The 14402-nt window shown below is 40.0% G+C and overlaps 3 protein-coding genes across 3 annotated transcripts; 1 reads left to right on the top strand and 2 right to left on the bottom strand.

The window, feature by feature from the left end:
• The first annotated feature begins 1471 nt into the window (after nt 1-1471).
• On the top strand, nt 1472-4969 carry LOC125801218 (uncharacterized). Its single transcript, XM_049477593.1, has 2 exons — nt 1472-2415; nt 2790-4969. Exons 1-2 carry the CDS (start codon nt 2092-2094, stop codon nt 3711-3713), a joined length of 1248 nt encoding a protein of 415 aa, XP_049333550.1. The 5' UTR covers nt 1472-2091; the 3' UTR covers nt 3714-4969.
• LOC103044012 (uncharacterized) lies at nt 4966-7352 on the bottom strand. The gene is made up of 2 exons (XM_022662839.2): nt 6986-7352; nt 4966-6358 (listed from the first exon to the last, which is right to left on the bottom strand). Exons 1-2 carry the CDS (start codon nt 7224-7226, stop codon nt 5052-5054), a joined length of 1548 nt encoding a protein of 515 aa, XP_022518560.2. The 5' UTR covers nt 7227-7352; the 3' UTR covers nt 4966-5051.
• Nucleotides 7353-11390: 4038 nt separating this feature from the next.
• LOC125801374 (zinc finger protein 239-like) lies at nt 11391-13397 on the bottom strand. Its single transcript, XM_049477990.1, has one exon. The coding sequence runs from the start codon at nt 13261-13263 to the stop codon at nt 12316-12318; it is 948 nt and encodes a 315-aa protein (XP_049333947.1). The 5' UTR covers nt 13264-13397; the 3' UTR covers nt 11391-12315.
• Nucleotides 13398-14402: the final 1005 nt, after the last annotated feature.

Below are 14402 nucleotides of genomic sequence, written 5' to 3'. Positions count from 1 at the left end.
ATGCTAGCAAAAGCTATCTGGTACTACTGGGCTAATGCTAGCAGATGCACACTGGAGGTAATGGAAGATAATAGAATGAATGCTAAAAGAGGCAAATTGTGCTAGTGGGGTTGTGAGCCTGTTTCTAAGAGCCAACAAGCTAAATGCTAGTACAGGCAAACTGGTGCTAGTGGGGCAATGGCAGTAGATGTTAAAAATTGTGCTAATGTCTAGAATAAATGCTAAAAAAGCTAATTGGTGATAGTGGAACTTTTGAGCTTGTTTCTAAAAGCTAACAGATGAAATACTAGCTATGACTAACTGGTGCTAATTGACTAATGCTAGCAGGTCCTAACTGGTACTAATTAGATTAAGGCATAGTTTCTAAATAAATACACAATAATTGTTAACAGATGCTAACAAGTGCAAATGGGGATGTGAGCCTATTTCTAAGCGCGAACAAGCTAAATGCTAGTAGAGGCCTATTGTGCTAGTGGGACTACGAGCTTGTTTTTAAAAGCTAGCAGATTGAATGCTAGCAAAAGTTATATGGTACTACTGGACTAATGCTAGCAGATGCACATTGGAGGTAATGAAAGATAATAGAATGAATGCTAACAGAGGCAAATTGTGCTAGTGGGGTTGTGAGCCTGTTTCTAGGAGCCAACAAGCTAAACGCTAGTACAGGCAAACTGGTGCTAGTGGGGTAATGCCAGTAGATGTAAAAATGGTGCTAATATCTAGAATAAATGCTAAAAAAGCTAATTGGTGATAGTGGTACTTTTGAGCCTGTTTCTAAGCACCAACAAGCTAAATGCTAGTAGAGGCCTATTGTGCTAGTGGGACTACGAGCTTGTTTTTAAAAACAAACAAAATAAATGCTAGCAAAGGCTAACTAGTGCTAGTATGAATGTGAGCTTTTTTCTTAAAACCAAGAAAGCAAATGTTAATAGATGCTAATTGGTGCTAGTGAGACTTATGAGCTTATTGCTAATGAATAAAGGCTAGCAGAGGCTAACTGGCTAGCAGGCTAGTTTATTAGAGCCAACACGCTGAATTCTAGTAGATGATAATTGTTGTAAAAAGGGCTTTGAGCTTGTTTCTAAGAGTTAGCCTTCAAGTGTGTGTTCAAGTGTGTGTTTCTGTAATACCATCTCCTACCACTAGAGGGCAGTACTGAGTTAGAACATGAACACACACCTAAGCACATACAGTTGGTTTTTGTCCATTGTGGGGGTTATGCTGAAACATCCCTAGATATCTACATGGCCATCTATTCAATTGCTGTATGGTGATTTATGGTTCTTTGTGAGGGAGTCCGAACCTTTAAACATGACTGGGCATCCCAATTAATTTCTTTCACTGAATTTATGATGATTTAAGATACATATTTGTGGGGACCGGGAATTCGGTCCCCACAAGTATTTTGGTCCCCACACCGTGACTGTGCTAACAGGTTGTGGAGCCCACAATGTAATAAAGACAAACACACACACACAGAACAGGCGCCTTTCAACCACAGAAGAGAAGCTGAAAGCGGCAGAATATGGATTTATAGAGCTATAGGTTACAGTGAGGTTGGTAAAAAAATAAAAATATTAAACTTATGACTGTCTACTTCTGTTGCTTCATTTTAATTCAAAAACGAGCAAGGAGATCCAGCGCAGCGGATTGCGTTGAAAAAAGTGCCAGTGGACATGTACCGTAAGGAGCTGGTAACTGCCTGTGTCTGTAGTCTACAGGCAGTTACCAGCTCCTTAGAACCCCGGACTTGAGAAGGTGCGTTAAATTTACATTGGAACTGGAACACGGAGCTCCGAACAATGTAACCTCTGAACTGAACGCTTCCTAGTTTAAAAACGAGGGCATTGTGGAACACAGAATTCCACAAACGTACAGTTAATTAAATTAAAACCCCAACGTTTATGCTTGTAGATGGTAGATTTCGGATGAGGTCACTATAATCATCTGCGCCCATGGTGAGACCCCTGCTCTGTAGTGTTTATGCGTCTCATTTTGACCCTGTGGCTATAGAGTGTGGGCAACTACGTCATGGCGCGTTGCATGCTGGGTAGCGGCCGCCATGTTTTAGGACACTCTATCAAAACATAAATGGACCGTGCGAAGAGCAAGTGCAAGATACCTTACCGCGATAAGCTAAACAAAGAAGCAAAGGAACGCTACCTTGAGAAAATTGAGGGAATTAATGGGCTTGATCCGTACGAACATCATGAGTGGACAGGTGATTTTAACGAGCTACCACAAATTACTATTCCTGACGTGTTTAGCTACCTTGTTTGTGGCGTGAGCGCCTACACATTCGAGCAGTTCAGGAATTATAAATCTCTCGAAGCTCATCTTCAGTTTACCAATGGATGGGTGCAGGACCTGCAGATTTTCAGAGTCAATGACCAAAAAACCGTCGTTCTCACAAAGGTAGGTGAACAGTACACACACACACACACACACACACACACACACACACACACACACACACACGTCTTTCAACAAGCAAACTTTTAAAGGCTATAGACTGCATTACATTTGGTCATTGCAGTTTGCAGGCCAAACACTACTGTGACATGTTTCTGGTGATCAGTGTAAAACATGAAATCTATTGTTTTGTGTTTTATTATTGTCTTTCACTTAGACCACACTGGGTAATGTGGTTTACTTTTGCTTAGTGTGGTCTCTAGACAAAACACTACTATGACATGTTTCTGGTCATCAGTGTAAACTATTAAGGCTATTCTGACCTTCTTAATTATTATTATTATTATAGTATTAATTTTACAATTTTTTTGTCTTAGGTTTTGCACTCTCAGCGCCTCAATGAACCTCCGCTTCAACCCTGGGTGATTGTCAGTTCTAGTGGCCAAGTGGACTGCGCGCACTGCACATGCATGGCTGCCATTGCAGAGTCTTGTACACACATTGGGGCTCTCCTGTTTAAAATTGAGGCTGCAGTGCGTATACGCGTGACCAAAACAGTCACTGATGTTCCAGCTTATTGGATGATGCCCACTAATGTTGACAAGGTTCAAGCAGAGGTAGGTTACAAGATTGACTTCTCCACTGGTGCGGCTAAGAAGAAGGCCCTTGACAAGTGCATCAGAGGGGAGAGAAGTATGCCAAGTATACGTACTCGTGTTGGTTCCAGAAGTCTGTGTGAGCATAAACCCACACTTTCAAACCTGTCTCCCTTGCTTCAGATTTTGCACACTCATAGCAAGGCTGTTTGTCTTTCTGGAATGGAGGACTACTACCATCATTATGCAGACCCTGTTAAGCCAGTGGTAGTGCCAATGTCATTACTGCATCTTCGTGACAAAGGAAAGGATGGATGTGAACTGTCTGTTCTGCAGCAGCACTGTGAGAGCCTTACAAACCTGGTGGCGCTAACAGAGGCACAGGCAGCAGCAGTGGAAGTTCAGACAAGACAGCAGCATCGATCCCCTGTCTGGTTCACATCAAGAGCAGGAAGAATAACAGCTTCCAATGTCCACGCTGTTGTGTCCACCAGTGTCACTGCACCAGCCATGTCGATTGTGAGAAAAGTGTGCTACCCCAAAAAAACAGCAACCACAGCTGCAATCAAATGGGGGATAGATCATGAGGAAGAAGCAAGGCAAGCCTATGTCAAGCTGACAGCAACCCAACATGAGAACCTGAATGTGGGAGAAATGTGGGTTTATAATAAATCCATCCTTTCCAGAAGTCGGGGCTTCTCCTGATGGTTTCATCAACTGCACATGCTGTGGGAAAGGGTGTCTGGAAATCAAATGCACATTTAAGTACCAGAACAACTTCATCATGCAGGCCTGTGCAGGTGACAGCAATTTTTGTCTCCAGCTAACTGATGGGGAACTAAACCTTAAGCAGACACACAAGTACTACAGCCAAGTACAAACACAGATCTTTGTGACTGGGTCAAAGTATTGTGACTTTGTAGTGTGGTCACAGAAAGACTGTGTTGTAGTTCGGATCTTACCCAATATGGCCTTCTGGACGACACTTCTGGCAAAGGCACAGAACTTTTTCTTCAAGGTGTCTTTACCAGAGCTTGTAGCTTGTTACTACACCCGAGCAGCTTCCACAGCGCCCAATGCTAAGCCTTTAACTGAAATACAGCCATCTTGCACAAGGCCAGGAAAACAGACACGAAAGAACATGACCAAAATGTGGTGCCTTTGCAAAGGGCCCGAAGAGCAGGATGACATGGTGGCTTGTGACAATGAAAACTGTGCAATTCAGTGGTTCCACTTCAGGTGTGTAGGACTCACTCAGGCACCTTCAGCGAGTGAGCCATGGTTCTGTGCCACATGCACTAAGATGCAAAAATGTCAGTGACACGCAAGTACTTAAAGGTTACACTTCCACTTCTTTTGCCTCTTTAATTTATGCCTTGAGTTTGTTCTGAAATGCTTTGTTCTAAAAAAAGGAATAATAATTCAGACTTCAGAAGTGTTTACAATTTGTGCCCCGCTTTGGGTACACTCAGGTCATATGGTAAAACAGTTTGTATTTTTGTGATTCAATGAGTTCATACTTATGTATGCATTTAGTTGTTTACCATTGTATTGTTTACTTTATCAATTTTGTTGAAGGTTGCACTGCTACTTTACCTGTTATATGCACTATATTTTGTATGTTAATTACACTGCCACTTTACTTGTCTGCACTACATGGTTTACTTGAATATGCATTTATTTGTATACCTTTTGTATTACATGTTTATTTCTGTTTTGTATGTTGATTGCACTACTACTTACCTCTACATTGGTTCTATGAAATTTTGAGTGCAATGGGTTTCCATTAAGATTCTTTCAAAATGCATTGTATTTATATTTCAAATGTTGTATACTTGTTTACATTGCCAAGTCACATCAACCTGTTGTATTTGCAGTTCATTTACCATCACCTCTGAATGTTTACATACATGATGATAGCACTCATTATTGTTACACAAATAAAGAGACTTAAAACTGAAGTAGTTTTGTTATTTATTTACAGTGTGCATCATGAATAATGCCTTTATGTTGCAAAAATTGCATATTCATTTCACAAGTTTTTCATGGTTTCAGAACAACACTGGGGCACATATTAGTCAAAGCACAGCACACAGACACAACTTTGTCCAGTAAAACCATGTCCTCACCTTCACAAGGGAGCACCATGCTCAGTGGTATGTTCCCACTTAGTATGGTGTATTTTGTACGTACACATCCAATCACCCTCTCCACATGGACCCTAAGGTGAGCTATCTTCCGTGTCTCCTCAACATCTTTTGCGTCCAGCTGGCAGCGACCTCTTGTGAACGTGGGGATTTTTACTTCTGCACACATTAGTCCAACAATGTCCCTGATGTCAAATCCACGATCAGCCAAAACCAAGTCTCCAGGCAGTAGTTTTTGAAGAAGGCCACTGTTTTCAGTCACATGCTTGTCACTCGCACGACCTCCCCAACCTTTGGAAATGAAAGAGACAGCTCCTTGTGGTGTGATGCCAATGAGATACTTTAGAGTGTGCTTGTGTTTGTAATGGGAAAATGTTTGTGCTCTAGCTTTCAGATTTGATGCTCTCTCAATGTTAATTTCAAAGCAATCCACAATGACTGCAATACGATTGCCAAAAGCCTCCACAAACTGATGTGGCATGCTGCCTTGCAAGCAGTGTCTCTCTGGCCAGTGCACCAAAGGGCTGAGGTGTGTAAACATTACACCTATGGTATCTCTAAATGTGGTGGAGACCTTCTTTCGGTCAATGCAGAAGAGGTGTGCAATGTGTTGGATTGGCAGATTTAGCCTCAGGCGCATTAGAGTAAGGATCAGCATCTGAAATTGTGAAAGTTTTCGGCCTGTCTGTGGGAGACAGGGAAGAAGCTGAGTCAGCACACCCTTCAAAACAGCAAAACACGGAAGCCCAGTATAATACCTGACCATCACATCATCATGAAAGAATTGCTCATCCATTTTCTTTCGGGACAGCTCTTCCTTCAGTTTCCTATTCTCCTCCAGCAAGCGGTTAATTTCGTCATTTCTGTGGCTGCAAAATCCGCATTCGAGCTGGCCTTCAGCATTATCCTTGGAGGCAACTTCATCCACCTCTGACCCCGGTGCAGCTTCATCCACCTCTGACCCCGGTGCAGCTTCATCCACCTCTGGCCTCTTTGCATCTACACCTGGGGTTTCATCCATCTTTGTCAGACCAACTAGATCCGGTGGGACTGAAGGTACAGTGTTGTCCCCTGTGACAGCTTGCTGTCTCTTTGTCCTACGGCTAAATCGTTCAGTGTGCGTCGCTTTGACTTCTGTGTGCCCAAGATGTAAAGAAGGTACCCAGTCAGGATGGCACTCTAAATATTCATAGGCTGGCTTCCCTGAAAAAAAGACAGAATTACTTGGTTGGTTGACTGACACACACATGCACATACCTACACACACATACATACATACATACACACACCATACACACACACAATCACACACACACACACATGCACATACCTACACACACATACATACATACATACATACATACATACATACATACACGCACATACATACATACATACATACATACACACATATATGCACATACCTACACACACATACATACATACATACATACATACATATATGCACATACCTACACACACATACATACATACACACACGCACATACATACATGCATACACATACACACCATACACACCTACACACACATACATACACACACACACACACACACACCATACACACACAATCACACACACACATGCACATACCTACACACACATACATACATACATACATACACACATATACACACACACACACATACATACATACACACTGCGCTGTGCAGCTTGACGTGTGAAGTTAGCACGCTAGCTATGCATACATTGATTATGATTGTTCACTCGGGTTTAGCTAGATAGTAATGCCAGCAACAAGCCAACAGTCCTAAACCATGCAAGTTACATATGATTTGATTAAACCTTACCTGTGTGGAAATGTCGTGAGCACACAAACATGTGTCGGGAAATACTGCTGAAGGTTATGTTTTTGCGTCTTACAGCAGCCACCCATGCTATGCGGCGTCTCTTTGTTAGCTCTGCGAGCTGTGATCCTCCGTGTTGCTTCCAAGCTGGGAAGCTGAAAAAACGCACTCCATTTGAAATACGTTTCCCCCTCCGGTCGTGGGAGCGATTGTGGCACTTGATAACGCAACAAGCATTCACCATTTCACTTAGTAAACAAAACCGCCAAACAAACACCCGTCAAACCGTCTCTGCCGAAGCTTCCGTGTCCTAAAATCCCACAATGCACTGCGTTGTTTATGTCTGCTGACGTCACGTTCCCATTCTCTATAAAGACTTCCTAAAATCAAACTTGGGTAAAGGGAGGAACTAGAAGAGTTTGTGATACAGAGAGGAAAAAAGGAGGAAAAAAATTGGAGCAAGCCAGAGCTCAGGGTAAAAACTGGCATTTTTATGCAAACTAAGATCCAAAACTGAGTGACTGTAGACAGGTGTTTCAGTTTCATTGTCCAACCCCGGTATGTCCCAAATGTGTCTATAAACTGGGTATAGGATATATATGATATCTCAATAAATTTTATAAAACATATTTTCTTTTTTTTTTTGTTTTCAGCTCAGAAAGTCCTTTTGTAACGTTTGTAATAATACTTTTTATTAATTTAAGTAATGTCTTTTTTTCCACAGATCTTTCAGACACATCCCATGTAAAAATGTCCCCAGAGCTCGTCAAGCTAGTCATACGGTTAGCTTATTAGAATAGGCAGCAGTGACTTCATTTAACTCACAATAGAAAAAAGGGCAATTCTGTTTATATTCTTTTTCCTAAAGTTCATATTAATACTTGTAAAGGGTTAATCATTTAGTGGGTGTTAACATATGAACAGCTCAGGCATGAGGGATTGTGGTAGCTGCCTACCGTTTCATACACAGCCAGTCTATCTCTGCTCTCTCCTACTGGTATGCAGATTAGCTAAGTGTCAAACAGTCAGGTTGTTACCGTCATTTAATGGTCCATATTATGTCAATTTACATTTGAGATTTGTAGGTATAAACATACACATATTCACACATACACACACAGCCTGCTTAAGTTTACCTGTTTTTGATGTGTCCATTTTTGTAGTTCCACAAACTGTAGTTTATTTTTTTCACCTGCATATCCGATTAGCCTAAATTTTACCCTGTATATTTAATTCCCAGCGCCAGAGAGCTTTATTTTCGTGATAAATATTTCTTAAAACTGCATTGACACTAATGTGGTGACGTGTTTGTGTGTGTTGTGTTGGTACATGTAGATCAGGTGCAGCAGTGCTGCTGGGGTTTTTAAACACAGGGTTCAAACACCTTTTACAAGGTAAAATTCAAGCACTTTTCAAGCACTTTCAAGGCCCATTTTCAAGTTTTTTTCAGCACCTTTGAGCAAAGTGGTAAATTAATGATAACGGTGATATCTCAAAACTGCGATTCAGCAATAATCAATATATTGCAAAACTATCCTCCACACTTCACAGCGACTGAGCTACTGAGAAAAAAACACTTCTATATAAGTAAATAGCAGGAGTTATGGATTTATTGGTGTCAGTTTCACACAAGTTAAATACCAATGTTCTCAAAATACTGAGTATCTCAACATAATGTGTATCCAATAAATTTCGTTCCACTTCACGATTGAAAGATTATTGATCTACTGTTCGAATTATGATGTATCTGGCATGATACGTCATAAAGAAGAAAAGGAGATCCAGTCCAAAATTGTAGTTCCGTCAGATTTTATTCAAAGAATCTTCTGAGCAAAACAGTTTTTTTGGATACATCAAAAATTGAGCAAAAAGATTATGGAAAAATTAATTGAAATAAAAAGGTGAAAATAAGAGGAAAACCCCAAAGGTGAGAAAAGTTGGGGTTTCCAGAGTTCTCGGCTGTGTGACCAGGACCTGTGGCTCTGTAGTCCCTCTCGGGAGAAGCTCTCCCGCCCAACTCTACTCTTCTTCCTAGACAGAGTCTAATAAAAACAGGCATTCGCCTGGCCTCAGTCTAATAGTGTGTGAGGAGGCTCCTCACACCCCCCGGATCCTGATACTGATAAGCAGTTATTCATCCTATACGTCAGCCGAGAACTCGGTCACCCCAACCTTATCAGACTATAGATTACATGTACAGAAACTCATGGTTCCGCTGGAAAAAATCAATCATGCTAAGGTGCAAGAAAAACGGCCTTGCTTTGAGCACAAGGACACAATATACATACTTTCTAAGTCACAATGTGAATCATCATGAATCGTGCTAAATGCTTGAATAACATACTGATTAAGTGAAATGATGATTTAGTTACACACAGATTAACCCTTTAATCAATAAACAATGAGCAAAACTCCTCCGTATTCTTACACACTTGTTAATTCTTCACAAAAAACAAACAAAAAACTCATATATTTATGTTTGAAGCCCAAAATGTGGCAAAAGTTTGAAAAGTTCATACTTTTGCAAGGCACTGTATATAGTGGTTGCTTGAATGTATGTTTGGCTGTGTACAAAAGCTTTTGGCTAAATGCTTAAGTTGAAAGAATAGATAAGATTGCAGATCTTGCAATATAAAAGCCTTTTATTGAATCACATAGATATGAATATGAGTAAATACATAAGGTGATGTAAAACAACGATAATAGCTGGTACTGGATAAAACAATCAATAAAGTAAATGGATTAGATATTTTTAGTACCTTTAGAGATATAAAAAAAAAACCTTTAGCAAAACGATACCAAATAAGGAAAAGATAACAGAGTATATAACTTTAGCAACACAACACAACCAAATATCCCTGTAGATTAACTTGCAGATTTTTAATCAGACTGACTGAACCATAGACCAATGAGAAAACCAGTAGAGCAGGGGTGTCAAACTCATTTTAGCCGAGGGCCACATTGGCATATTGGCTGTCCTCTGAGGGCCAGATGTAACTTATAAATGTAATAAAATGTAACCAAATGTAATATAACATGAATGTAATTACTCCTTAATGTTAAATAACTCTCAATATACTATTTATTCAATCAAATATTACAGTTGCATGGAAAAAATGTTTGCTTGTTGCTCTATTAACATAAATCCTTTTAATTTGTCATGTTATGAAATCCAAAAACTCCATCAATCAAGAACCAAACTAGTCAAGTGAATAGGAATGACATAAAATACAAGTTACATTAACTTTGATCAAAACGTTTGATACTGAAATAAGGCTTAATAAATATAAAATTAAAAAATTGTGAGCTGTTAAGAACATGTGACAGATTTAGCATTTCCTCAGATTTAGCAGTTCCTCATACAACCACTAGTCGGAGCAGCAGCAGCACAAGCCAACAGTCTTTACTGAGTCAGAGCTACAACCAAGCCACGGGCTACAGGGCTCAGCTGAGGCAGTCTGGAGCGTTTTTACAGTTTTTAAAATTCTTCTGTGTAGAAAATAAAGGTTTTAACCGCACTAACCGAATAATACAGCTCTCTACAGTTCATCTTTCAGCCCAAGCAGCTAACAGCAGCAGTTTAGAGCAGCGTCACGGAGTCACTGCTGGGATGACATTATAAACAGGTCAGTTAGCGTGCTGCTAACCTCAGGATGTTTATAACTACGGAGTTTAGTGAACACACCACGGCTGCAAGGTTAGACTGTTGAAGGCTACTGAAGACTATTAAAGGCTATTAGAGGTTATTGAAAGGGTTATTGGGGGCAGAAATCAGTACAGGCTGGTTAGATAAGTGATTCACGTGCTCCTCCTTTGCTGCGGTGAAACTGCGACTAGCGCTGTCACAGTGATGTTTATTAACGTCATTAAAACAGATTTTGTCAGCTATTGTCTTATAAATATTTACACAGAACTTATATCTCTCCTAACAAGCGTTTATTTTGGTCAGTAACACTCTTCGTAACATAAAAGGCATACCGGTCTTTCGCCTTGAAGCACAGCCGTCCGTCTGCATCAGCTTCTCTTTTTCTGGACATTATGGGATAAACGTTTGTATGTCTCAATTCCACCCGCGAAGTTACGCCTTCCCTCCGGCAGGGTTTCCACATCAATGACTACACTGCCGTGTAGTGGCAGTAAGCCGTAACTTCGCGGGTAATACAATCAAGCATTGTGGGAAAAGTAGTTTTTGGTCAAAGAACGCTTCTGACCTATTTATTATTGACACTAAGATCTTACAAGCTCTCGCTTGGATGTGGCCACATTTGGCCCGCGGGCCTTGTGTTTGACACATGTGCAGTAGAGGGAATCAAGGATCCTGCAGTCTTACTGCTGCATAGCCTGCTGAGTGTTGCTTTCAGTATGGAAACTACAGCTAGACCGTTTTTTTTTTTTTTTTTTTTTTAACTCTGAAAAGGATTTTGTTGGCCTTTTGTTGCAAGCTAAGAATATTCTCTACTCCTAAGAATACTCTACTCCTTTAAACTACGACATCTACATTTTAAAAGACTAAGTAATGCTAATCTAACATCTGGAGCAAACACTGGCAGTGCCCTCGCTCCAACTACAAACTACAAACGTGGAGTGGAGGAAAAAATAAAGAAAGTTTTTATATGTAAACAATTGAGAATGTGTTAAGGCTGTAAATGACATAAGTTGACCAAATGATCATTTCCTACTTATGGCAAAGCATATTCAATTTTTAAACCTAAAAATGTCCCAGAATGATAAAATCCTCACTTTTGTTTATTATTAGTTCTAAAGCTAATGCTGAGATTTAATATACGATTTTACTCTGAGCTAGCATCATCGCTTTACTATTTATTCAGCATATCACTGAAAAAATTGTAAAAATGTATGTTCCTAGTTTATGCTGTTAGTGGTACCATTTATGATTCTGTGTGTAAAAACTTCTTAAAACACAACACTAAGTGTTGAAGAGCTCTGCAGGCATTAACTAATGTAGGTATACAAACAAACATAAAAACACAGCATGAAATTCAGTAAACATCATCTCTGGATAAGATTCATTTTTCTGAACCTGTAAAAAGCCATTTTTAAATGAAGTTCTTGTAACAGAGTGAAGATTTTGTGCATGATGAGGTGTTTTTGGCTGTCTGAAAGAATTAAGGTTTGCATTTTTTATGGCAGAGGAACAGATTTGGGATACTTTTCTATCTTTTGTGAATGCACTGATGTAATATAAGTTCACTCTGTAAAGTAAAACTCTTCCCACAGTCTGAACAGTGATACGGTTTCTCTCCTGTGTGAATGCGCTGGTGCAGTTTCAGATGACTCTGTTTAGTAAAACACTTATCACAGTCTGAGCAGTATTACGGTTTCTCTCCTGTGTGAATGCGCTGGTGTTTTTTGAGATGACTCTGTGTAGTAAAACTTTTCCCACAGTCTGAGCAGTGATACGGTTTCTCTCCTGTGTGAATGCGCTGGTGTTTTTTGAGATCACTCTGTTGAGTAAAACTCTTCCCACAGTCGAAACAGTAATACGGTCTCTCTCCTGTGTGAATGCGCTGGTGATTTTTGAGTTTACTCTGTTCAGTAAAACTTTTCCCACAGTCTGAGCAGTGATACGGTTTCTCTCCTGTGTGAATGCGCTGGTGTATTTTGAGACTACTCTGTTGAGTAAAACTCTTCCCACAGTCGAAACAGTAATACGGTTTCTCTCCTGTGTGAATGCGCTGGTGTTTTTTGAGATGACTCTGTTGAGTAAAACTCTTCCCACAGTCGAAACAGTAATACGGTTTCTCTCCTGTGTGAATGCGCTGGTGATTTTTGAGTTTACTCTGTTCAGTAAAACTTTTCCCACAGTCTGAACAGTGATACGGTTTCTCTCCTGTGTGAATGCGCTGGTGCAGTTTGAGATTACTCTGTTTATTAAAACTCTTTCCACAGTCTGAACAGTGATACGGTTTCTCTCCTGTGTGAATGCGCTGGTGATTTTTGAGATGACCCTGTTGATTAAAACTCTTCCCACAATCGGAGCAGTAATACGGTTTCTCTCCTGTGTGAATGCGCTGGTGATTTTTGAGATGACCCTGTTGATTAAAACTCTTCCCACAGTCTGAGCAGTGATACGGTTTCTCTCCTGTGTGAATGCGCTGGTGATTTTTGAGATGACTCTGTTTAGTAAAACTCCTCCCACAGTCTGAGCAGTGATGTGGTTTCTCTCCTGTGTGAATGCGCTGGTGTTTTTTGAGATCACTCTGTTTAGTAAAACTCTTGACAGAGTGCTGATGTTTCTCCATGTTGGGACTTGGCTCCATCTGTCTGTGAAATGTAGCAAACAATTTCTGCGTTTTCAGGAGATTCTTCTGGATGGCTTGTGCTTCACCTCTTTCAGCAGTTTAACACTGTTCTTTATTAAATATCCTAGTTGTTTATTCTGGAAAAACAAAGAAAAAAAATTGTGTATTAAAATAAAAGCAGGTCAATTAACCAAAAAGAATTACCTACATTAGTTACACTATATGGAGAAAAATACTGGGACACCTTCATACTACAATAAAGGCTTCAGTACTTTTATCCCATTATAAATTCACAGACATTTTAATATGTAGTTGTATCTTGACTGTCAGCAGGCTGCAGCTGCAAAATGTATGTAGCAGAAACACTGCTGCTGTCCTGAGCACTGAATACAGTGTTATACTACTACTTTAGTAGTATCACACTTTACACTATAATCCATACTACTAAAACTTGAAGCTCGGCTGCGCTCCGGTCCACACCTAGAACCTCCCGCTATGAAGCCGAGCGGAGCGCAGTGCGGCCGAACCGAGTTCCTCGATTAGGCTCAGCCCTGATGCAGAATTTTAGATTTTAGATGCAGAATGAGCACACCTGATGCTTCCACAAGTGATTAAACAGGAGAGATAGTTGAGGGAGGCAGGTCTAATTCAGTGGTTCGGCTTTCAAAGGTCTGATAAACTTCAGCTTGCTCCCAATTGTGCCGGAAAGTGGAGTTGACTAGCAACGGTAATGCATCTAATCTGTTCCACCACCTCAAGCAGTTTCACTACACACAATATCTTCCTTATTCTGGCTGAAGCACTTATGTAGTTTATGTTGTATCTAAGTTATTTATAGTTGATATAGGTTTGTTTATTTGACGGTGATATCGTGTTCCTTTTATATAAATGAAGGCTTTCTGCATTCTTTATCCTGGATGAAGCACTTTTGTTTTGATCTGTTAAATATGTTTACAAAAGGATAAGAAGCTCTGCCTCTGTTGTAATGTAAAGTTATTTATATTGGTAAAATGTAAATAGGTTATTGGTTTGTGTTTGACAGAGATGTCATGTTTTTATATTGCTACATGCAAATAAAGGTGAGCATTAATTCATTCTGACCATTTTTTAATTTCTAAAGTATTATACAGTTTTTTTTTATGCGAGGAGGCTTTAAA

Source organism: Astyanax mexicanus, chromosome 4 (genome assembly GCF_023375975.1).
Source record: "Astyanax mexicanus isolate ESR-SI-001 chromosome 4, AstMex3_surface, whole genome shotgun sequence".
NCBI classification, from domain to species: domain Eukaryota; kingdom Metazoa; phylum Chordata; class Actinopteri; order Characiformes; family Acestrorhamphidae; genus Astyanax; species Astyanax mexicanus.
Note: the sequence above shows the minus strand (reverse complement) of the source record. Positions and strands in the feature narration are given on the sequence as shown.